Raw genomic sequence first — 23,316 nt, forward strand, 5'->3', positions numbered from 1 at the left:
ATATACAGTTTGTACAGTATAAAAATCATTATGTCTATGGAAAGTCCCCATAAAACATGGAAACACTACGTGTGTGTGTGTGTGTGTGTGTGTGTGTGTGTGTGTGTGTGTGTGTGTGTGTGTGTGTGTGTGTGTGTGTGTGTGTAGTATACTGTATATTATACTGTTGTTTTTTTTCAAAATTGTATTCTGCCATTTCTACCACATCTCAAATTATGTATTATGTTTGATTACATTCATGACAAAAAAAATTGTATCTGCATAAAACATATCTGAATAAAATATATTTTTTAATAGCTACCTTTTTATACATCCTAATTACTAATTACTTTTTTTATAATTTGACTGGAGATTACACACATAATAATAATATTCACACACCTCACATTTCATATCAATCTTTTTCGTTGGTAATCACATACACTAACTTATGGGGGGAAGATATATATATATATATATATATTGTGGCCAAATTGTTGGTCATGATGGAAATGGCGCAGCATCTGAGAGATTGTTAATAAATTTGAAATATTACATTTTAAAAAGTAAATACATTTTAAATCAATGAACAATAATTAGATCACTGGTTTATATTATCTTAGTTTTTGAAATGTAATAATTAATATTATATGATGGATTTTCATGCTTTAAGATATTCAATAGCACAAAGAAAATTATACAGACATGATAAGAAGGTTTCAACTTTTAGCGTGACCTTCAAAACACAAAAAGAAGTGAGTTGAGATCTGTTAAATCAAGCCCTGGTACATAACCATACTTATAGCTGAAGAAATATCAAATTAACAAAGTGTAAAATCAATCAAATATTAATAAGCATTATATATATATATATAATGCTTATTAATATTTAATTGATTTTACACTTTGTTAATTTGATATTTCTTCAGCTATAAGTATGGTTATGTACCAGGGCTTGATTTAACAGATCTCCACAGAATAAAGTGCCATTATAGGTATAAAAGTTTAGGTGAAGTTTGTTTAAAAAGTCAACATCTTGCACTCTTTCCATGGTAATGAGTCACAAGGCTGTCTGTGATGACAAGAATAGAATTCCCTGATTCTGCATTTATGCATATTACCATGAGCGGAAAGCATAAATTAAAGGGAGCCAGAAAACTCTGCACACATACATTCTCCCACAGCAGAACCATTTGAGTTCATTGTTATAATTTTATTATGTTTGCTAAGGCTAGCGTCACTATTACTGTTGCTCATTCTTAGGTTTGGGGATTAAAACAAACCAATAGAAACTAAGTTTTAAACTTCAGTGCATAACTCCTCCTGCACTTGCTGTGCTACATACATACATTAACCCTCAAATCATGAGTATTGTAGAGAGGTGTGAGACGTGACAATTTCGGGGTATCCATCAGAAAGTCGGGGTGAATGTCGGAAGGAATAACCTACCACTTGAACGTCTGAGGGCACTCGGGACAGGAAGTCCAACAGCTCATTGTTGTCGATGCTGTATGGGTCTCGCAGTTTTTTGGTGAACTTGTTGACCCCTGAAAGTTGAAACAACAATGGTGATCAGGCCTTACAGACTGAAGTTCAGATGGACCTTATAAGATCCTGTACAGACTCTAAACCCTTGTCTTTTTACTTTAAAAAATAAGCTGCTATGGAGCTGACAGAAGCTCTGCTCTCTGACCTTGTAGAGCCTCACATCTGAACACTGTATGAAAGAGCACACGGGGCATTAGCTACTAGTGAGTTTGCCCTGAGCTCTGCAGTTTACTGTCCTCCCTGCTGTTCCGGGTGCGAGTCCCTGGAGCATGCAAACTTAAACTGCAACTAAACCCTGTGACCTCTTGCAATAGTCTATTTGCAATTCTAAAACACGCTTTATATAACTAAGTCTCTACTAAGACTCTACACAGTCTTGTTATTTCGTCATTCATGACAGATTGTAAGAGTAATGGATGACAGCTCACCCCAGGCCAGAACGATGTATCTGATAGGAATGTAGTACACCACAAGAGTGGCCGCACACAGGGCCACTATGGCCAGCCAGCTGAGGAAAGGCACAGTCCAGTTGAAAGTACTGAGAACAGAGAAAAGGATGAGTGTCATGTTATTTCTTCAACACAGACTTACACCCTGTCTACACTGGACGCGAACGGTGCAACGCAACAAAATAAAAAAGAACCCATTATAATCAGTGATAGTGTCTATACTGGATGCAGCACAACATAACGGCACTCCAAAAAACTGACGCCCCATTCAATCATGGAAATGTGCTGCTTCCGACAACGGTGTCTACAATGGATGCATCAAACTGAAAGCTCCAAATCCATTTGTATCAAGCTGTTGCAGCCCGACATAGGTCACACCTGGTGTAGACACGGCATTACACTTTTTCATGTGAGTAGGGCCTTATAAAATGTTACTAGTTGCAATATTTTTTTTCAAATCAGCATAGTTAAAAAAAACACCTGTAAAACAATTGAAAGCACTTTATTTTACAGGCCTTTACTATGTACTTACTGTACATGTATTATAGTAATTACAATAAGTGGGTAATAACTAGGTACTAACCCAGAACCTACACCTAAACCTAACCCATGTAGTTACCTTATATATACACCAGTACTTTCTTAGGTAAGTACACTGTAAGTACGCGTACTGTAAAATAAAGTGACATGTACTGTACCATGTCAGTGCAATGATCTTTTTTTTTTTTTTTACTTCTTTTACCAGGTAAATACCATGGCAGAGGAAATTGATAATGATTATGATAATAATAATGATAATGATGAATGTTATGTTATATGAAGGAGTGGTAAATTCGGTAAGGGGCCAAAATAGAGGGTTATAGCTGCTAATTCTCATTCGAATTGCACTATAATAACATATGGGGGGGGGGGGGGGCTATCTTCATCATTACTTTTGTCTGATTTTGCACTTTTTCTAGTGAGATCTTCATTGAGGTTGCTAACATTGTAAAAACAAACTAAATTCAAGACGCATTACCATTCCAAATGATTGAGGTCGCTTAGATTTCTTAAAAAGTTTTTTAAAATAGTCTCTGTTTGCGGCTGATACAAAAATACAGTAAAACAGGTATAATGTTGTGAAATATTAGTACAATTTAAAATAAAATGTTCTATTTTAATACATTTTAAAATGTAATTTATTTCTGTGATGGCAATGCTGTATTCCCACCAGTCATTATTCCAGTCTTCAGTGTCACGTGATCCTTAACAAATCATTGTAATGCAATAATTTTTTTCTAATTATTATTACTGAAATCAGTTATGATGCTTAATATTTTTGTGGAAACTATAATTCTGTGATGTGTAGAAAGTTTTAAAAAATGGTTGCTACTATATTACATTATAAATGTTTTTACTATCACTTTAAAAGCTGGTCTTGCTGGTCGCTACCTTTTTAGGTAAATTTGTCTTATGTTAAAGATGCTTACACAAGGATGATTTGGAAAACAAGACAAAAAAAATACTGATTCGGAATATGATTTTTGCAGTGTAAGCAAGTGTGTGTGTTTGTTTGAGTGCGATGTGACAGAGGTTGGCACGGTGGTGCCCACGTGTCAGCTCAGGCACAAGCAGCGAGAACTGAGACTTACTTCTTTATCCTCTCACCATAGGAGGCCACTTCATCTAGAGCATTCTGTACACTGATACACACATCCTGAATGGCATACAGCTTGTTCATGAAACCCTTTCTCTCGGAGTCCTAAAAGGATGAGAGGGAGAGAGAAAGAGAGAGAGGCTGGGCAAATGTGTTTTTTCTTTCCACACAGCTGAAAGAGCATGAGAAGCATCAAAAGCTTGGGCGAGCACTTTTTCTCTCCAAATTCTCCATTCCGCAATAGACATGTTTAAAATGAATCATACTTTGTGTATCAATAAAAAAGAAGAATATTTATTCTAATACTTTTTTTCAGAGAGAACTAGCTATGTTGGGTAACCAGGTTTTAACAATGGTGACATCATTGTGGCCATGACCACCATCATTACTATGAGCATCAAAAATGTTTTCTTTTCAACTTTTGATGGCCTTCAACTGGCCACAAGAACCTCAAAAGTAGGCTTCAGTTCAATGTTACCACAGTCAAAAGGCTCTGCTTTTATTCTTATAATACGAAGAGTCATGCAACAATTTGGTTGACACAAAATGCAGTGACTGAGTGTGGACAAAGACAGAGACTGTTGTAGTGCATTGATGTGCTGAGACAAACACATACACTTCCGTACACCTAAACCCTTAAAGAAAAAGTTCACACAAAAATAGATAATCTGCAAAACATCTCATTTGAGTTTCACTGAAGAAAGCAAGTCATTGTAATTGTAGCAAGTCATTGTAGCTTTGTAATAAAGCAAATTATGACAGAATTGTCATTTTTGGGTAAACTATTCCAAAAAAGTACATGATTAAAACTCAAAATTCATCCATTTAACCTACCTTCCCTCTATCGGACAACCTTTTGAAGAGAACAACAGAAATCCTGGCCTATTAGCAATGTGAAAACTCAGCTACGTCCAGATTCCCAAACCCTGACACAGGCTATGCCCCTCCGGAGGGCCTACACAAACGGACTGGCAGCACTTAAGAAGAACAAAATGTCCTGGCGAAGTGGACCCAGAGGGAGGGCACTGCCAAGCAGCAGCGAACATTACTATGCCTTTGCCCTGGGTCTGCTTTATGAGAGCTCCAGGTCTCTGCTCAACACTGCCCAGGTTTATCTGGAAGCACTTCAGTCGCCATCCTCAGGCCTTTCATGGAGATCAATTGAAATGTCACTGCAGTGGATCATGTCCACAATGAGATGACCAGCTACTGAACCTCTGGATAAAAACCCACTGTGCAAATCAAAGCAGCAAAAGAGGGAGCTAGTGTCCACACATAGAGACACGCTAACATAAGATGTGGATACCACTAATTATTTGCATTTAAAAGAATAGTTCATCCAAAATTGAATGTACAACTAGTATGCTTAAATGTGTAGCAGGCTTTTTGCATGCTTGAGCCACAGTTCTTCATCTGTCTGTCCAAGCCCAATGCCTAAATGTGACGCAAGCGCACAACAAGGAGATTTACACATTTACAAGCAGGACGTGCCTACAGTCGAAATTAAAGATGTTCTCAATCTGACTCCAAGGCCACTCTTAGTACAAGACAATATTCAAATGCATTCTTAAAAAAATGTGTCAGTTTAATGTTGTTTAATCTTTAGTGGTTCTGCACCCCAGGTTGATTTCTACACACAGAACAGGTATGTAAAATGGTACATACAACTCGTGCCAACAGTGAAGCAATGAATGAGACTGGTACTGGAACATCCTCCCCATAATGATGAAATATGCTTATAATACAGAGATGGGTCTCAGGAAAAAACAGATCAAACTGTCTGTACTGCCTCAACACACAGTGTCCCATCCATCTCCCATGCTTTGTACTGGATCCCACATTTGAAAAATGAAGGCCAATATGGCCTGCATAACCACATCGCCTTCCCAAAAAGCCACACAAGACAAATAGATATAATTAGACCGCGTCCCAGGGTTATTTTTCTTAGCAAATATTTAGCAAGACCCCCCTGTCCTGATATCCCATCTGGTTTGCGTTATCAAGTGAAACAAAAGTCCAACATACACTCCATTGTATCGGCCGCTATATGAGAAAAGAAGACTTTGAGGGACAAGGTATCGGTGTGTGTGCGTCTACGAGTGAGCGAGCGAGGGTGGAGGTGCAGGTCATGGGTCTCTACAGTCTAAACCATTACCACATGGCCCTCAAACCGTGAGCTAACTCCGATTTCCTGCCTTCAAAAGTGGATTGAGGAAGGCAGGAGGTTGGAATAACACTAGCCTGGGGAGAGGCTTGTTTTCACTGCTCCTCCGCACTTCTCTCACACACACATAAACACGCTCACACCGCTACGAGCCGAGGAGCAACCTGCCGCAGAAGAGCCCACTGTGGATCCTGGCTGAGCAGTGGGCCGCTGGAGCGACACATGGGCATTCCATTACCTCAGGTTCTCTTCCTCATGTATGCGGACACACATCGCGACACAGCAGGAGGCACACTTGATGTCAGCGGGCAAAGGGAAATTGATATTTAGTCAAAAATCAGTTCTACTTAAAGTGTCTTCCAACAGTGCAGCAAAATCTGAACACTGCTAAATGCACAATGTCAAAATGTAAAAAGTTTGAATCAAGCGATATCACACACTCTACTGAATATCAGCACTGCTGTAGGACACTGTACATTACAATTTCAGTACAACTGACTGTTTTGAGAGTGTTGACTGCAGTTCTATAAACAACACATTTAAGGGTCAATGAAATATAAGGGGGCCCTTGTTAAACAAAAGGGAAAATCTAGTTTAAAATACATAATAGTTTAAAGCTTTGTATTTATGTTTGTTTTTTTATGGTCTTGAATTTTTTTTATACCATTTTCAAGAAAAGGTTAAATTAAATTACTCAAAATGTAGTGGTTTAACCATCAAATAAAAAGTAACATATTTTTCCTCATACCTTGAATACATGTGAGTGCACATATCTTTATAATTATATATTATACATTAAATAACAAATAACACGTGCTTTAACAAAACAAGCTTCTTATTTTGCTTCAAACCCTCTGGAATGCCCTTGATCTATGTGCATTACTATAAAGATGAGGTTATGTTTGTTAATTTTGAGGTGGCATTGTTACTGTGTAATACAAATTTACTACATGTATTTACAATATGGTTAAAGTTGGGATTGGGGTTTGGTTAAGGATTAGTTACTTGTAATTATGCAGAATTTACTGTTATTTGTAAGTACATGTAGCGTGTGTAACTAAATTGTTATCAAAGATGAAACACCAGGCCATGTCACAAAGACCTTTTAAGCATTGTTCTCAAAAAGTGTCATTCTTAATGTGAAAAACAACTACCTGATTAATCAAATAACACCTTAATTACACTAAATGTTAAACAAGTTTGTGAAATCAGTGGTTGGCAAATAAATTAGCAGACTCTTTCATTTTGAAAGTACAGTGCCAACCAGAGTGTTACCATTAAACTGTGTGTACTGTAAAACTGAGTGCAGCTGTCCAGGACCCCCTAGCGCATCCCTATTACCAAACTCCTTAGGGCTGCTAGTGCTACAGGCAAGCAGAGGCAAGTCCAGCCAGTTCCAAACATCAGGCTATTCACACCTCAACGTCCCATCAGGAGGCTCCAACTCCTTCGCAATGGGCAACCGGCATAGCGGGAGACTGATGAGCTTGGCACAGACCAGGAAAGACACTTCGTAGAGGGCATATCTTGTTTGTTAACGACAGCAGGAGGGGGACCGATGTCCCAGGGGCGCCAAACTTCATTTACACCAAAGCCAGAGCCCCAACGCAAGAGGACGGACCCCCAGCCGGGCCTAATCCACACCCACACCCTTCTCTCGGCGTGTTCGGCGGCAGAGAAAACAAGATTCTTTGATCTACGCAGCACTAAAGGTGAGGGGAACAAAGGAGGCAGATAAGATAGAGATCAAGATGAAAATGAAATCATTTCACCCGGGCCAGGCTGCTCCCTTGATACGTGTATTTTTTGTTTGTCTTCTCTCATTTCAAGCCAAAGCCCTGACCCAGACGGGCAGAAGTAGAGAGCGATATCACTAAGGAAAAGAGTTCCACACCTCTGATGGCAAATAAAGCCAAGACAAGTCCCCTCAGACAGACATGAGCCCACCTCTTATCAGCGAAAACATGAAACGAAAAACAACTTCTTTAAATAGACGAGTGCATTAATTTTCCAAAAGTAGTTCATTAGCACTTTATTCATAATGAATGGGACGGGGGAAGAGACGTACAGGGAAAGGCTTGTCAATGAAATTGTTCCTCGTCTTCATGTCTGAGCACTTTGGGAGGTTAATTAAAATTGCAGTTTAATTAGATTTGAGGTGTGTGTCAGACTAAACGGAAACTCCCCTGACTGCCTGCTTGATCCCAATAACTTCTATTCCAAATACTGGATGCCAAAAGATATCCTACATCAAAAGGAAAACCGTTCGCATTACTGTTTTTAAGGAGTAAATATAAACAAAAATCTTTTGACACAACCTCAAATGCAACATCAAGAAAAACAAGCAATTTACTCTTTAAATAGTATTCTGAGAGTTTGTGTATATGATGTTTGGGATTTTCCTCTTTGATTTCCCTAAAAAATAATCTAGATCAAATCAACACTTGCAACGTTTTATTTCTAATTTATATAGAGATTTGTGCCTTATTTATAGGAAAGCTGCAGCAAAGTATTGACAGAAAAAAAAGGATGAATGGAACAGGAACAGGGAAATGGTGCAAACCAGGTTTGAACCTGTCCCCATCAGAGGGCTATGAGTCTACATGTCACCGGCATGGGTTTTTGCCACTGCATCAATGATAATTTAACAAAACACCTGTGATATAGCATCACAACAAAACAAGAACAAGAACACACACACACACAAATATATTTTTCAAACATTTGGGAATCTGACAGAAGTTCAGAGGCACTATCCTCACATCTCAAATCCCCAGGTTCTACCTTTCCCCAAATCCCTTATGACACTCCAAAAATAGGTGAGATTCTGAATGCCACGCAACAGTATGTGACCATGAAGGCAGCAAAAAAGCTATTGAGCTACTCTCTGGAGATTCACATGCCCTCACTGTGGCGTTCCCTCTGGAAACGGTATTCTGGGCCAAGGTCTAACAACAGTCTTTGTGACTCTTCAGCAGGCACTGAACAACATTCTGCTCAAATTCAGAATGGTGCATTTTTAAGTGTTTGATTGCAAATAAGGCAGGTTTTAATCCATTTATGCTGGGGCATCCAATCCTACTCCTGTAGAGCTCAGCTCCAATCCTAATTAAACGCACCTGAACCATCTAATTAAGGTCTTCAGGATTTCTAGAAACTTCCAGTTAGATATAATTGGGCAGGTTGGAGCTAAACTCTCCAGGACGTTGGACCTCCAGGAACAGTATTGGACAGCCCTGGTCTGTAGGCTATTTGCGTGCTTTACAAACTATGACAGCAAGTGTACTGCTAGTGTACTTCCATTACTGACGCAAGAGAGTGATTATACCAAAATTCACTAAATCAAATCAAATAAGAGTCTAACCCTACTAGAAATGGGTCTCCCCAGGCTAAACTAGCAAGACTTAGTCAACCAGTTTCCGGAAATTCATAATGATCTAAACAGTTTTTTTTCATCAGAGACTACACGGTATAAGATATGCTGCACTCTTCATTTATGCTGAATATATATGTCTGACCTTTACTTTTATGTATGACCATTGCCTCATTTGCTCTCTCTGATCAGACACAAAAGGTAGGTTTCAGTCATAACGAGCGAGCTCCCTCAGTTTTAAGGAGCATAAAAAAACTGCATCCACACTAGCACCCCATTGCCCCGAGCTCCCAACATATCCCTGTGCAATGACGTGCAGATGAATAACACCGTAAACAGGGAGAATAAGCTTTATTTTACGTCCGACCTCTGCTTCCCACTGCTCCCTGCTAAAAACAACAGCATTAGGCTCTAATGGATCCGCTGGAGAGCCGGGTTCACCTTCGCCATTACTCCCCAGGCCTCCGCACCCAGCGGGCAAGGCACTCCATCAGCCCCAAGGTCAACCTGATAGTTCCCCTTTTCTCCAGCCTCTCTGATGATGCCCCTCACCCCTGGAGCGACCCCCCCTCCTCACCTCAGATCACTTGTGTTCCCCATGCTCTCCTTGCCCTGTCCTCTCTGGGTCCCTGGATGCCACCTGATGATGAATGGAGCACAATTATCTCCATCCACCACTGCACTGGATTCGCCCTGCATTCTCCATCTCGCAAAAATGAGGCCGTCAAACTGGGCACCAACAGGCAAACCAATATAGCTCATATGGATGTTCAAACCCACACATTTTCAAAGTTGACAACTCAGTAGGTGGTCAACAACAAACATTCAATATAATGAGGCATGTTATGAGTTCACATGATGCGTTTGGGCACGTTTCTTAGAGGACAAAATAATCACAAAAAGTATTTTATATAATCTTTGTAATTTTTGAATGACATGTGGGTGAGTAAATGATGACATAATATACCTGTAATTATTAAAAATCTCTCTCTCTCTCTCTCTCTCTCTCTCTCTCTCTCTCTCTCGCTCTCTCTCTCTGTATATATATATATATATATATATATATATATATATACGTATATATAACTTATATATATAGTTTATGTACTAAATAACCTAGTTGCCCTTACTAATCGGTTGTTGGACTAGACAATCATTGTAACCCATTCCTAGAAAGTACTGTGGCATTTAACTATTTATCTCTTTAATGCAGTGTCCCATTACACTAAACAATCCAAAATGACACAAAGTCATTGTGCTGAGATGCCATCTATAACGAGTGCATGTAGACGTTCTCAATTTTTTAAAGTTTCCTTGAGAGATGTGCTTCTCAAAAGGATATAAATGGCAATGGCACCCCTCCACTTTGGAGACAAACTTCAATATACCCTCATTATTCATTCATAAACCATCTTCTTAGAAGCTGCTTTCCTTGTCTATAAAGCACAGTGTCAGTGTTCCTTTATCGTTATCTGAGCTGCAAATGAGTTTGTCATGAGATGAAGTCATCGAGTAAGCCATGTTGGGTCAGCCAGTGGCTGGCGCAGTTGCTGTTTTGAAAAAGGTTAGTGAAAGCACAAATATGTTTGTCCCAATGCACCCTGAATGCTTAGGTTAGTAAAGCACACTACAACCTTTAAGCCAAAACCATAAGGAGAAAGCCCAAACCCAAAAGCCACTACTTTCTACTGAGCAGGTTGTCATATTAAAGGGTTAGTTCACCCAAAAATTTAATTTATGTCATTAATTACTCACCCTCATGTCATCCAAAACCCGTAAGACCTTCATTCATCAATTATTCAACAATCTCTTCTCTTCTCTTCCAAGTCATTCTCCTACGCTGTTGACGTAGTGTTAACAGAGCAGCGCTTCCAGGTTCTACGTCAGAATGCCGCCACACTATTGGCCGACGCTGGTCACGTAAGCAGCATGGAGCTAGCCAATAGTGAGCCGTCGTTCTGACAATATCCAGGAAGCGCTGCTCTGTTTACACTATGTCAACAGAGTATAGGAGAATGACGTAGAAGAGAAGAGATTGTTGAATAAAGATGTTTTTTTGGGTTCACCAAAAATATTCTTGTCGCTTCATAACATTAAGGTTGAACAACTGTAGTCACATGGGCTATTTTAATGATGTCTTTACTGCCTTTCTGGGTCTTGAAAGTTGCAAAGACGTTGCTGCCTATCAGAAGGTCTGAAACCTCTCCTATGTCATCAAGAATATCTCAATTTGTGTTCCAAAGATGAACAAAGGTCTTATGGGTTTGGAAGGACATGAGGATGAATAATTAATGACAGTTTTGGGGTAAACAAACCCTTTAAAAGGTCACCTAGCATTAGCACCCACCGAACAAGTGTAGGAAGTTTCCAGCTATTCCAGAGTCCAAAAAATAACTATTGGTCACAAAGCTAGTTCTTCAAGATAAAGAAGGAAGAGTGACAACTGAGAACAAAGTGAAAGGTGAAAGGGAGCGACACACAACCCTGCTTGGCGTGACAGACGATGAGCCATAGAAGTGAGACACGTGGACATACGGACCGCACTTACCACCATTACGCGAATCCACTCAAAGTGCCAGGAAGCCAAAATATCCGCAAGGATATGGCTTTCCGGCAGCCGGCCATCCTGGGAGGGGACTGAACCCGGCACCTTGTGGACCAAAATAAATTGAGATATTTTTTAAAACAGGGCTACAAAAGGAAAAGAGTTAGACAACAAAAAAAAAAAAACTTTGAAGGCTACTAAGATGGCTTCGGACCCTTGAGAGAGAGAAAAAAAATCCACCTGATATAAAGGCAAAATAGAGAAATCAAACAATGAAGCTATTTTACACAACAAGACAATGCCCTGAGTGTGTGTAGGATTTTTCTAATCTCTCTTTATTAGCCAAACATGATTAAAATGCAGTTCCTAGGAGCATCCCTCCCCTAAATAAAAAGAAAAGGGAAAAGAGCCAAGGAAAAAAATACAAAAGCATCTTTTACAGCATGAAGCTTTTCATCTTTTAGAGGCGCTCAGAAGAAAAGGAGCCAGAGAAGCACAAACATTCTCTCTTTCTCTCTGTATTCTCCTTAGCAGTGAAGAAAGCCACGTTACCTGAGGATACGCATCGCGTTTCACAAGCTCAATAGCCCCAGAACAAGTTTTCAGTCACAGTTTTTCAAAGTAATAAAAATAATCCCTAGCACACTCTTTAGTCCAATTACATACTGCCATGCAGCTATCGCCCAGATCAACCCCCTGCATCTACTCTGCTGGGTTTAACCCTCCGTGTGTTATCTCCAGATAAGGCTTGCTTGTAATGATAGATTCTAGCGGACATAAATGTGCATGAATCGGGATCAGATTGTCAGTGTTTCACAGTGAAAAGAGGTTAGCTTATGTTTCTCCCTGCTAAAGTGGCTGTGGTGTGGGTAAGAGTAGGTTAAACACTAAAAACAAGTTCAGGTCCAGAGAGAGAAAGAAAGAAACAGATGAAAGAATATTTATTTTACTTTCTTCCTTTATCACATAAGACATTTTGCTCAGAAGACATTTTGTATATTTAAAGGCACTGTATACAGTAATAAAGTAGATCTGAATATGCATTTGGGTATCTTAAACCTATAGCTGGCATTATCAAACTTCTTATAGGGGTCAGATTTCACGTTCAGGTAAACTACTGTCAAGGCAGATCAACAGTTTAGTGAATACATGAGTTTGGGGAGTATCAGAATACAAGAAACCGTAATACACTTAAAATACAAAATATACGAGTGACTATATTTCCTTGAAGTTGACATTTAAAATAGTTGTTAATCTGTTTAAAGTTACATAAAAAATGGGTTAACTGAATGAATTAATATGAATTTTGTGGTGTTTTTATTTCATCAATTATTTAGTTCATCCACTCTGGGGGAAAAAATCAATTATACAATCTACAAGTTTTTTTTTCATTTCTAAAATATAATACTATAGTATTTTACAGTATTTATAGTAATGAATACTTTTATTCAGGTGGTTATTGGACTAGCAAATGCATATTAGGATGATTTCTAAATGAGTATGTGACAAAAAATAGAGTAATGACTACTAAAAATGTAAAGGAATCACAGGAATAAAAAAAATTATAAGAATATAAAACATATTAAAACGATACTCGGTTACTAACGTAACCTCGGTTCTCTCCAGAGAGGGAACGAGTATTGCGTAAGTTTAGCTTACGCTACGGGAAAGATTCATCTTCTCGAGATATTGAAGCCAAAAAATTATCCTTAATTTTGTATTCATTGTCAACGCAGTGCAGAAGCTAGCAGACCTAGAGCAGGCCATCTCGCGTGCTCATTGGCTGCCCTTCGGGCAACTGCTGCAGCCTACCAGTGAGCCCGGCGCCCGCGCCTTCATAGCGTCACAGCCCGCCAGAATGGGCGTGGCTTAGCGTATAAACATAGGGGCTGTAGGCTGACTTCCCTGGTTTTTCGTCGACTGAAGCGAAGTCACTCGTGGCGCGAGCACGGCCGGTTACACAATACTCGTTCCCTCTCTAGAGAGAACCGAGGTTACGTTAGTAACCGAGTATTGTTCTCTTACGAGAGGTTCTCTCGTATTGCGTAAGTTTAGCTTACGCTACGGGAACACTTGGTCAACGTCGTGCGCTTCAAGCATCCACCATGAGACCCCGAACTTTCAGGGGAACCCCATAAGTGGAAAAATAAGGTGGCCAGCTACGCGGGCCATCACTTGTACATAAGCACACATAGGGAATACAGAGCGGCGCGCCTGTCTGTATAGGTACATGGCACATACCCTACTTGTGCAGCTCAACCAGGAGAGCTGAGTCACGTGAGAGTGATCTGAGCAGGATGATCTGGGCAGAATACACCTCTCCTTCACACTGACAACAGTTTAGCCTGCAAGGCAGGAACTTCTAGGTTATAAAACCTGACAAAGGTAGACGGGGAGCTCGACCGCTATCATCTCCAGACAGTTTATGTGAAAACACTTCTCTTGGTCTGACCACTGGCCGAAGACCGGTCTGCCCTCGAACAGCGCGCCCCGACCCGAGTTGGACGCGTCTGTCGAAATGACTTTCCGATAAGAGATGGTTCCCATCATCACTCCCTGCTGGTACCAGTCGGCTCCTAACCAGGGCTACAGAGCCGCTATGCAGGTCTGAGTCACTCTGATTTTCTGGCCGACCAGCGTTGGAGCGGGCGCATGTGCAGTAGGCCCAGCTGAAGCACCGCTGCAGCTGATGCCATACAGCCCAACATCCTTTGAAATGTTTTCAAAGGGTGAAAGCTGCCCTTCTGGAAAGATGCGGCTAGGTGGCGAACACGGCGCACGCTTTGTCGATAAACGAGCCGTCATGGTCACCGAGTCCAGTTCTATTCCTAAAAAGGAAATCCACTGGCTGGGCAGTAATGAGCTCTTGGTCCAGTTGACAGTGAGACCCAAGCTTTCCAGGTGACTGAGAAGCTCTGTTCTGGGAGACAGCAGTTCTGTCAATCGTCCAGATAGTTCATTATTCGCAACCCCTGACACCTCAGGGGGGCGAGCGCCGCGTCCATGCACTTCGTAAATGTACGGGGTGCTAGGGACAGGCCGAACGGCAGAGTGGTGTATTAATATACCTGACCGTCGAAGGCGAATCTCAACAATTGCCTGTGACGGGGTATTATCTGAATCTGAAAATAGGCATCCTTCAGATCTAGAGAAATAAACCAATCCCTCGGGCGAACGTGCGAGAGGATTTTCCTCGTCGCACGCATTTTGAACGGCCGTTTCGCAAGCACTTTGTTCAAATGTCTCAGATCTAGGATAGGTCTGAAGGCCATGTCCTTCTTGGGTACGAGAAAAATATCGCCTGTAAAAGCCTGACTCGCTCAGAGAAGGTGCCACCTTTTCTTTGCTATTTCTGCGTGAAGTAGGTGTGCTACTTCCGCATTCACTATCGTCGAGGTCCGGGCTTGAAAGCGCGGGGGACGGCGAATGAATTGAAGTGGTTAACCCTGCTTTATTGTGCTCAGCACCCATTCTGAAATCCCTGGGATAGTTTCCCACGCAGCTATGTGAGTCGCTAGGGGGCGAATGGCCTTCGGGTTCAGATCGCCGCCATTTGCGGGCTTGTGAAACTGAACCGGAGCCGAAAGCGTGGCGCGCACGCTCTCGGTTTCGGGCAATGGCTGCTCGCTGAAAAGCCGAAACCGGCTGATTTATGTGAGATGTCCCAATCATAAGGGATGGGGAACATTCTTTTTTCACTTTTTGACGCGCGAACAGCGCTCCGGTCGGAAAAGCTTCCTGTAACCGTGAGCGCGTGTGCGCGGGCACTAGACTTACAAGTGTATTTGACGCCCCGATCATAATAGATGGGGAGCGTTTTATTAATGCCTTGCGTTTTGTGATAACACTTAAATGCGCGGGCGGAGCCCGGGGGGAGGTTTGTGTTAGCAAGCGTGAACGCACTCTGGCGGGCACGAGACTTACATTCATAACCTGCTTTCTTGATCGTGTAACAGAGCGGGCAGATAGTGGGCACAGACTTGTGGACACATTTTTTACATTCAACACTCGAGCGGCTTTTCTGCGCTTTATGAGAGTGTGCTCTGCGAGATTCGGAGTGCTTATGTGTAGGGGTGAACACTGGGGCGTGGGCACTTTCACTACACTTACAACACCGACGGCATGAGCCGGACCAGAGATTATACTCTTTTTGAGATTTTTCTGGGTCGCCGTGAAAACGGCGTTTGTGTAGAGGCAAGAGGGTAAACAAACCGGCTCGTTGGCTGCTAATTGAACCACTGCAGTAGCCTGTTTGAAGGGGACTGACAGGGAATAGACTTTGATGGCGGTCCGGCCGCAGCGGGACACGCGCGTCTTTTCGGAGGCGATGTGTCTGTTAGTAAGCGTGAGCGCTCGTGAGCGGGCACGTAACTTACATTCTTAACCTGACATTATACTCACTTGAGATTCCTCTGGGTCGCCGCGAGAACGGCGGATGTGTGCAGGCGAGCGGGTTGCATTACCGGCTCATTGGCTGCCAAATACATCGCTGCAGTAGCCTTATCTAAAGGGACTGACAGGGCGAGACATTTCGACGGCGGCGCGCAAGCCCGTCCGGGTCATGCAGAGAGCTCGAGAGGGCTCTGCATGACGCGAACGGGGACGCGAGGGCGGGGTAGCTCTCTTGTAACGTAAAGAGAGATAGCCGCGTGCTCGATGATTGAGCAGAACTGGAACAGTGTTTGTACGAGGGCGCGCGCACGAGTAGTGGGCACGGGACCTACATTTAACACAGATGATGCCCGTCCGGGTCATGCAGAGAGCTCTGCATGACGCGCGAACGGGGACACGGGTAGCTCTCTTGTAACGTAAAGAGAGCTAGCCGCGTGCTCGTATGTGTCCCTCGGCCTCATCCTCAGATGCGACGGCAGTGAGGCTCGTGAGCGGCAGCTGCGCGTCGGTAAGGAGGGGCGGAGGGTGTTGAAGACTTCGAGTCGAGCTCGCAGGGTCGACAGCGGAATCGCTTCACAGAGCTCGCAGCCCCGGAAGTGCGAGGCGTCTTAAAAAAGACACTCGCTACTCTTTTAGAATAGGTTTTAGCAAGGTAAAGGATACGTCGCCGGATAGTGTAGCTCGCACGGATGGCTGAAGGTGGCGAAGACGGCCGGCTTCCTCAGCGTTGTCCTAAGCTGGCTGTTCGCTGTGTGACGGCGGCGGTGGCTTCTCTCAGATCCAGCGATGCGAAGAGCTCGCTGAAGAGACGAAAAATTAGGGAAGCCAGCCTACAGCCCCTATGTTTATACGCTAAGCCAAGGCCATTCTGGCGGGCTGTGACGCTATGAAGGCGCAGGCTCCCTTCATTGGGCGTGACGTCACGCCGGGCTCACTGGTAGGCTGCAGCAGTTGCCTGCAGGGCAGCCAATGAGCACGCGAGATGGCCTGCTCTAGGTCTGCTAGCTGCTGCACTGCGTTGACAATGAATACAAAATTAAGGATAATTTTTTGGGTTCAATATCTCGAGAAGATGAATCTTTCCCGTAGCATAAGCTAAACTTACGCAATACGAGAGAACCTCTCGTACGAGAACACAATGTTCTGTTTTTACCACATTTTTGATCAAATAAATGCAGCCTTGGTCAGCATAAGAGACTTTAAATAGACAAAAAGTATTACCAGCCCAAAACTATTGAACTTTAATATGTATATACTATACGTGTTTATAGCTAGCAACCTGAATAATAACACAAGGATTACACCCTGTTTATGGCACATATATTTAAAGAAAACTCCATTGTATTTCCACAGTTTTTCCATGGGCTTGCGACCCATTGGCCAAGTGTCTGCATTTGCATACTTGTAGTATAAAGTTCTGGCCTAAAAGCTAAATTTAGATTTAATTCACAAAACTGAGACCTTCATGGAAACTGGCAAGCCTTTGACATCAAACAATATGCCTTTTTTCTCTTTCTCTGGCAGTGTTTTGCTTCACATTCATATTGAATGCTTGTTTATTTATAAGACGCGAAACATACGGTTACATGCCATTTTTAATATCCAGTCGAGCAGGCAGCACAATCGCGCTCACTTCCTAACAGCTGTTGGGCATGTAAGGAGGCGTGCGTGAGTTGTGGTAAGCCTGTGAGCATGACATGATTGCAGTGTGTATCTTATCTGGGGCGGCTCCTCCTCGGGCTGTGTGTGTATGTGTAGGACCATTACTCCAGTGCCCAGCCAAGCGTACACTCCTAATCTCAGCACTCTTTCACCCTCTCTCTTTTACTCCCTGGAGACACTGGCGCTGTCATCCTAGCTGCTTCTTAGACGGAGCACTAACGCTGATTATCCCTCTGTACTCTTCGGACACATGTCCGCACAACACCGCTTCAGATGACATAACAGAAATAGCCATATTATCAATTAGTATGTGCAACAAAAAAAAAATTACTGGAATAGTGAAAATGGGATGCTGTAGTGCATGTAACTGAAAAATACATATAAATAAACACACACACACACAAAATCTGTGATTTACACACTCTTGTCATTACTTTCTTCAGTAGAACACAAAATGAGATGTTTTTGTAAAAATGTCAGGACTGGCAAGACAGCACCATAAAAGTTAATAAAAGTGGTCTCAATTTCGTACTATATCCAAAGGCTTTTAAATAGGTTTGTCGAATAAACAAATTGACACTTTCAGTGTTGTTGTTCACCAGGGGAATAGCCAGAACTTTTTTTCAGGGGTGGCCAGGTAAGTCCCAGTGATTTTATTGGGGGAAAAAATGCTTAAAATCTAGAGTAAACAAGCATGTAACTGTGACATACGTTGTACTGTATACCTCCACACATAAATGGCTTTCATGCAACTTCACCTCAACAAACACTAAACTGGTCCCACTGCAATAACAGTTTTGCAATCCTACAGATTACTATTCCTTAAGCCACTTTCCCAATATTGTCTGCAGCTTAAATTTGCTCCATACCATTTGAGCTTAAATGTAAGTGAACATTGTTTGTCAAGTAGTGAAACCTTGTTTTAACACTGGCGTTCTAAAAACGTGGTGCTCAAACTAAAATGTGTGTTTTTTTTTTAATGCATCTATATACTTTGCTTTTTTTTCCATTCCACTGCCCCGTGTGTCGCATTTTAAAAAACGCACAATTGAGTTCTGTGTGAAAGTCCATTCAACTGCGCTACTTTTCCATTGTATTTTTTTCCCCCCGATTGATGGACGTGTTTGGTTGCTGTGCTCATGTCTTGCTCTGCTGTGTTTTGTTTATGTTTGTGAAGCTGCTTCGCAAAGCGTGCCCTTACAGTGTTGCTATGTCCACTTATGGGCATCTTTGGGCTTGTTATTTTTTCCATATTAATAGGTGAACTGCAAGTTGGAGTGTGTATGTGGACTTTGTGCCAGTAGCTATGTTTCCATCCTACCTATTTTTATGCGCATCTTGGCATATTGCATAAAAAAGCTGAATGGAAACACCAAAATGTGCATAAATTCTAAAAATGTGCATAAACATTTTATCTGATAAGAAAACATGCGCATAAATTACGATGGAAACACATTTACCGACATTTCTTGATGTGCATCAAAAAAGACTTGACTTTGTGATGGGACGTGATTCCTGAACTGACCAGCGGACCGATCTCGTAGCACAGCATCTGATATGCTGTTTTGGTCATTCTGAAATGCCTGCAAAGTCCGTCGTCAAAGTGGTTAAGTATAATTACCTCCCAGAACTGTCACATGACTGTGTTCCTAAACACCAGGCATCCGCCTCAATGCAAGATAACTTTATTGCGTTTCGTCTGCATGCTCTGAGGCGCAAATAATGTATTATATACAAAATTATTATATACAGTGGCTTCTCCTACTGCAGGAAATTCCATTTTTCTAAGTGATATTTAACGCCAGTTCATCAGTAAGTGACGATTTTGTTCTTATTGGCTCACTGGATGAAAGCGGTGCTTTATTCGCAAATGTTTTATGTTAAATTTGCAACTTTGGAACTTGTGAAAAGTACTTTGAACAGAGAAAAGTCAGCTGTTAATGAGGTCAAAATGCTTGCGCAACAGGGGTGACCAAGCTTCAATCAGGGGTGGCACTGGCCTGAAAATCTGAAAGTTACTGAAAGTAGTAGTTATGTCCAATTTGAGGATGAATTATTAATTTCATTCATTTACGAATCTGACTGATTCAGTTCAAGTTCAACTCCTTGACTTAAGACCCGGGTATACTTCATTTTCTGTGTTCCCCTCTGTCTCGTGCACATTTGAGTGTGCGGGCCTTTCAAAGTATACTTCTTTGGCCCTGAGCACGGAAAGACGCATCTGCACTTACTATCTAGTGGATTTTGTTTTCAAGCGCTCAAGTCACTAGTACTGTACATGTGCTGCTGTGTGCACACCATCCGCACGGTCACATAAATTGGGCTGCACATGGACTGGTATACTTTGTTATACTTTGGGCTTTACGGTTTTGAACACAAGAGTTTACAAATCATCAGTGATTAACAACTTTACTTTTGGTCTGTTTCTCACACAAAATTATTTCCTTATTGCTTCAGAACACTTAGACTACAGCAAATAAGACATATGGACCACTTTTACGACATTCTTGTGCATCTTTTTAAAGCTTTTTAAGTCCCATTTCATTGTAATTGCATGGAAAAGAGCAACCAGCGCGCTGTTCAAACTTTCTCCATTTGTGTTCCACAGAGGAAAGAAAGTCCTATGGGTAAATAATGACATGAGTGTGAGTAAATGATGATTTTTTAGAAATATGATTTTTAGGTGAACCATTCCATTAAAACAACACCATAGTTCTTCCCAAAATATTTTTATTTTAAAGACTAGGCCTCCAGCATCTGCTTTATGACAGGTGAGTATTTGATGCATAAAAACAGAGAAAGGTATTGAAAATACAAAACCTTCGCAAAACTTTCTTTGTGAAAGCGTCTGCACGCAAGTGCGAGACAGCTGTGGCACAAGCAGAGCATTAGGTGTGTTATCGTAGCCTACCCATTGCTACTGCTTAATTCTACACTAGCATATCTGAGAGAGGTTTAACAATGTGAGGCACATTCATTATCACCTGGATAATTACCTGCCATTCTGCCTGTGTGTTTACATGTGTTTGGCGGAGCAGGTGTTAAAATATTTTGGCTGTTGTTGGCGAGATTGCTGATGAATTTGGTGGAGTCTGCGAACTCTCCAGAGAGCTATTCAGCACTGTAAACACACATGTACACATCTGCATGCACACACACTGGCACTAGCCTGGCAAAGAAAAAAGGAGAAGTGTGTGAACAGCATATGGCTTTAATGGCATGTACTCAGCATGCTTTTGCATAGACCGACATCCAAATTGTGTAACCCTAAAATAAATGATCACAAAAAGTTCTGTAGAAGTTTTGAAATTATAGCTTTCTAGGCTAAAAGCACGGAAAGCGTCTGCAATGTCTACGTTATTCCAAAAAAGAACTTTGTGTCTTCATAATCTATCATCTAAATGTAATAACAAATTACTTTTCCGTTGACGTCAATCTGAAAGTAGCAGCAGGAGATCGTTCCTCTCCCAAAAACCTGCGCCCAACCCCAAACTTATGTTTACAGGACTGCTAGCTTGAATTTTTGCTCTTAAAAAGAAGCAGGTATATTGAAGAGGTCCAATTGTGCTCAAGACATTTCACTTCTGAATGCTTCTAAAATTTGAGGTAACCCAAAATAGCTGGCATTCATATAAATGTTTTGGCGAAAATATATTCAGATAAATAATGTTGTTAATGATAAGTCTGGATTTTTATTTTCAGTGATCTAAGATCTAATATCAAAACTAAAATCACTTTTAATGCAGTTAGCTACAATTTGTTAGTACCTTCCAGAGTAGCAAACTACAGTACTTTAAATTATTTAAAAGCAGCTTCCTCAACACCGATTTGATTTCACATAGCCAGGTGCTCTGCAAATATCGCCCATTTTAAAACATTTTTACAATGTGATTTACACTAACCTTGCTTTCACCTGATCTCTCTCTCTCTCTCTCTCTCTCTCTCTCTCTCTCTCTCTCTCTCTCTCTCTCTCTCTCTCTCTCTCTCTCTCTCTCTCTCTCTCTCTCTCTCTCTCTCTCTCTCTCTCTCTCTTCTTCTTCTTCTCCCTCCCCTTTTCTTGTTTTGGAACCAATTGCCTACTTGGGCAAAACAACTGATCCGTCTCCATCAATTAGTCTTGACTTTGGACTTTCATTAAGAGTAATTGACTAATATCTGCAGTGAGTCTGAAGAAAGACACTTTTAACTATCACGAAACAGTTTGTTAAGTAGAAACACATGTCTTGGCTCAAACTATGCCTGCAAGAGGTCCCCAGTCCAATGCAAAACAGGTGCCTGCCATGTAATACCCCATTTAGCCCCTGGGGCGAAGGTTATCCAGCTAATAGCTTCCTAGTGGAGACTAAGGAAGAGCTGAAGACTAGGCCTGGCCTAAACATCTGGGACATATTGCACATACTTGCAACATATGCTTCAAGTTCAATTAAAATGAGGCCTTGGCACATTTATCGTTTTTCCCCCCGTTTCCTTCATCCAGTGAAAGTGGTCCTACCCTGATGTGACCTCAGTATTTTACTGTTTGAACAAACAGAGGAGGTAATGAGTGTGTGAGGTCATCAACAAACTGACATGAGGAGAAGAAAGTAAAGAGACCAAAAGAAAGAACTGCAAACTATTGTTGAGGATTAACTAAAAGTATGGTATTATTGCAGCTATTTTTTTCACCAAATAGTGTGACTATTGAAGTACCAAGCTTCTTTTTATCTTCTTTATTTTACCTACATCTTTTTACCAAGCTATCTAGTATCTGTGTAGCCTGACATAATTCCGCATCACTGTATTTTTCATCACATTGTTGCGCTTTACAGCAGAGCGATGCGCAGCCTCTGTCATCTGTGATATTGGTAAGTCTGCTGCAACTTAATGAAACTTAACAAATAAACAATATTTACAAATAAATAATTCATCATTAAAATAAATGATTCACCAATTCAACCTAAATATTCAGTAAAATGCTTCTGTTTACCACTACAGTATGTTTTTACTTTTATTTTAAATATGAGATCAACTTTTTTGTGCTTTAGTTGTATTTATTGTAAATAAATAAATATTGAAATTAATTTCAATTTCATTATGTTTTATTTTTTATATATTTTATATAAATGCTCTCAGAGTGCAACAGTGACTGTCCAACCACATATTTTGTTCAAAAGCAAAAAAAAAGTAAATGAAAATTGATGAAAAATACAAAAATGTGTACCAAATGTCACAGTAATGAACTATGTATGCTATGAAGCATTGAAAATGGTACACTGAAATAAAAAAATAAGTTATGGAACAATATGGATTGATGGATTTCAAGACATTTAATATAAACATAAAATTCAATTTATACAGTGTGTGTGTGTGTGTGTGTGTGTGTGCGTGCGGGCCATTGTTGACTACTTGAACTTAGTGTAATTTGCCAAGCTATAGGCTAATCATAATTCAAAATAGCCTCCTCAACACTGATGCAAACTCTAATTTTAACCATTTAAATCATTCTACCCAGTTATGAAGAATCAAAACAAACCTATGCAAACTAAAACTATGCAAAAGGAGAAAGATCAGGCAAAAGGACAGAGAGAG

General features: G+C 41.1%; 1 protein-coding gene across 12 annotated transcripts in view; it reads right to left on the reverse strand.

Annotated features, from left to right (window-relative positions):
- mctp1a (multiple C2 domains, transmembrane 1a) overlaps positions 1–23,316 on the reverse strand; it is a 213,682-nt gene that overhangs the window by 18,402 nt on the left and 171,964 nt on the right. For 7 of the 12 annotated variants that reach the window (XM_077231634.1, XM_077231633.1, XM_077231640.1 and 4 more), the window contains 4 exons: positions 11,698–11,799; positions 3,608–3,717; positions 1,956–2,065; positions 1,429–1,526 (listed from right to left, as the gene is read on the reverse strand). In XM_077231634.1, the coding sequence (XP_077087749.1) occupies positions 1,429–1,526; positions 1,956–2,065; positions 3,608–3,717; positions 11,698–11,799 (420 nt within the window). The remainder of the gene's footprint in view (positions 1–1,428; positions 1,527–1,955; positions 2,066–3,607; positions 3,718–11,697; positions 11,800–23,316) is intronic. The other 5 variants (XM_077231636.1, XM_077231635.1, XM_077231644.1 and 2 more) reach the window with 1 other exon arrangement.

The sequence above is a fragment of the Siphateles boraxobius genome, unplaced genomic scaffold (genome assembly GCF_051911475.1).
Source record: "Siphateles boraxobius isolate OS27281-9 unplaced genomic scaffold, OSU_SipBor_1 16, whole genome shotgun sequence".
Classification (NCBI taxonomy): Eukaryota; Metazoa; Chordata; class Actinopteri; order Cypriniformes; family Leuciscidae; genus Siphateles; species Siphateles boraxobius.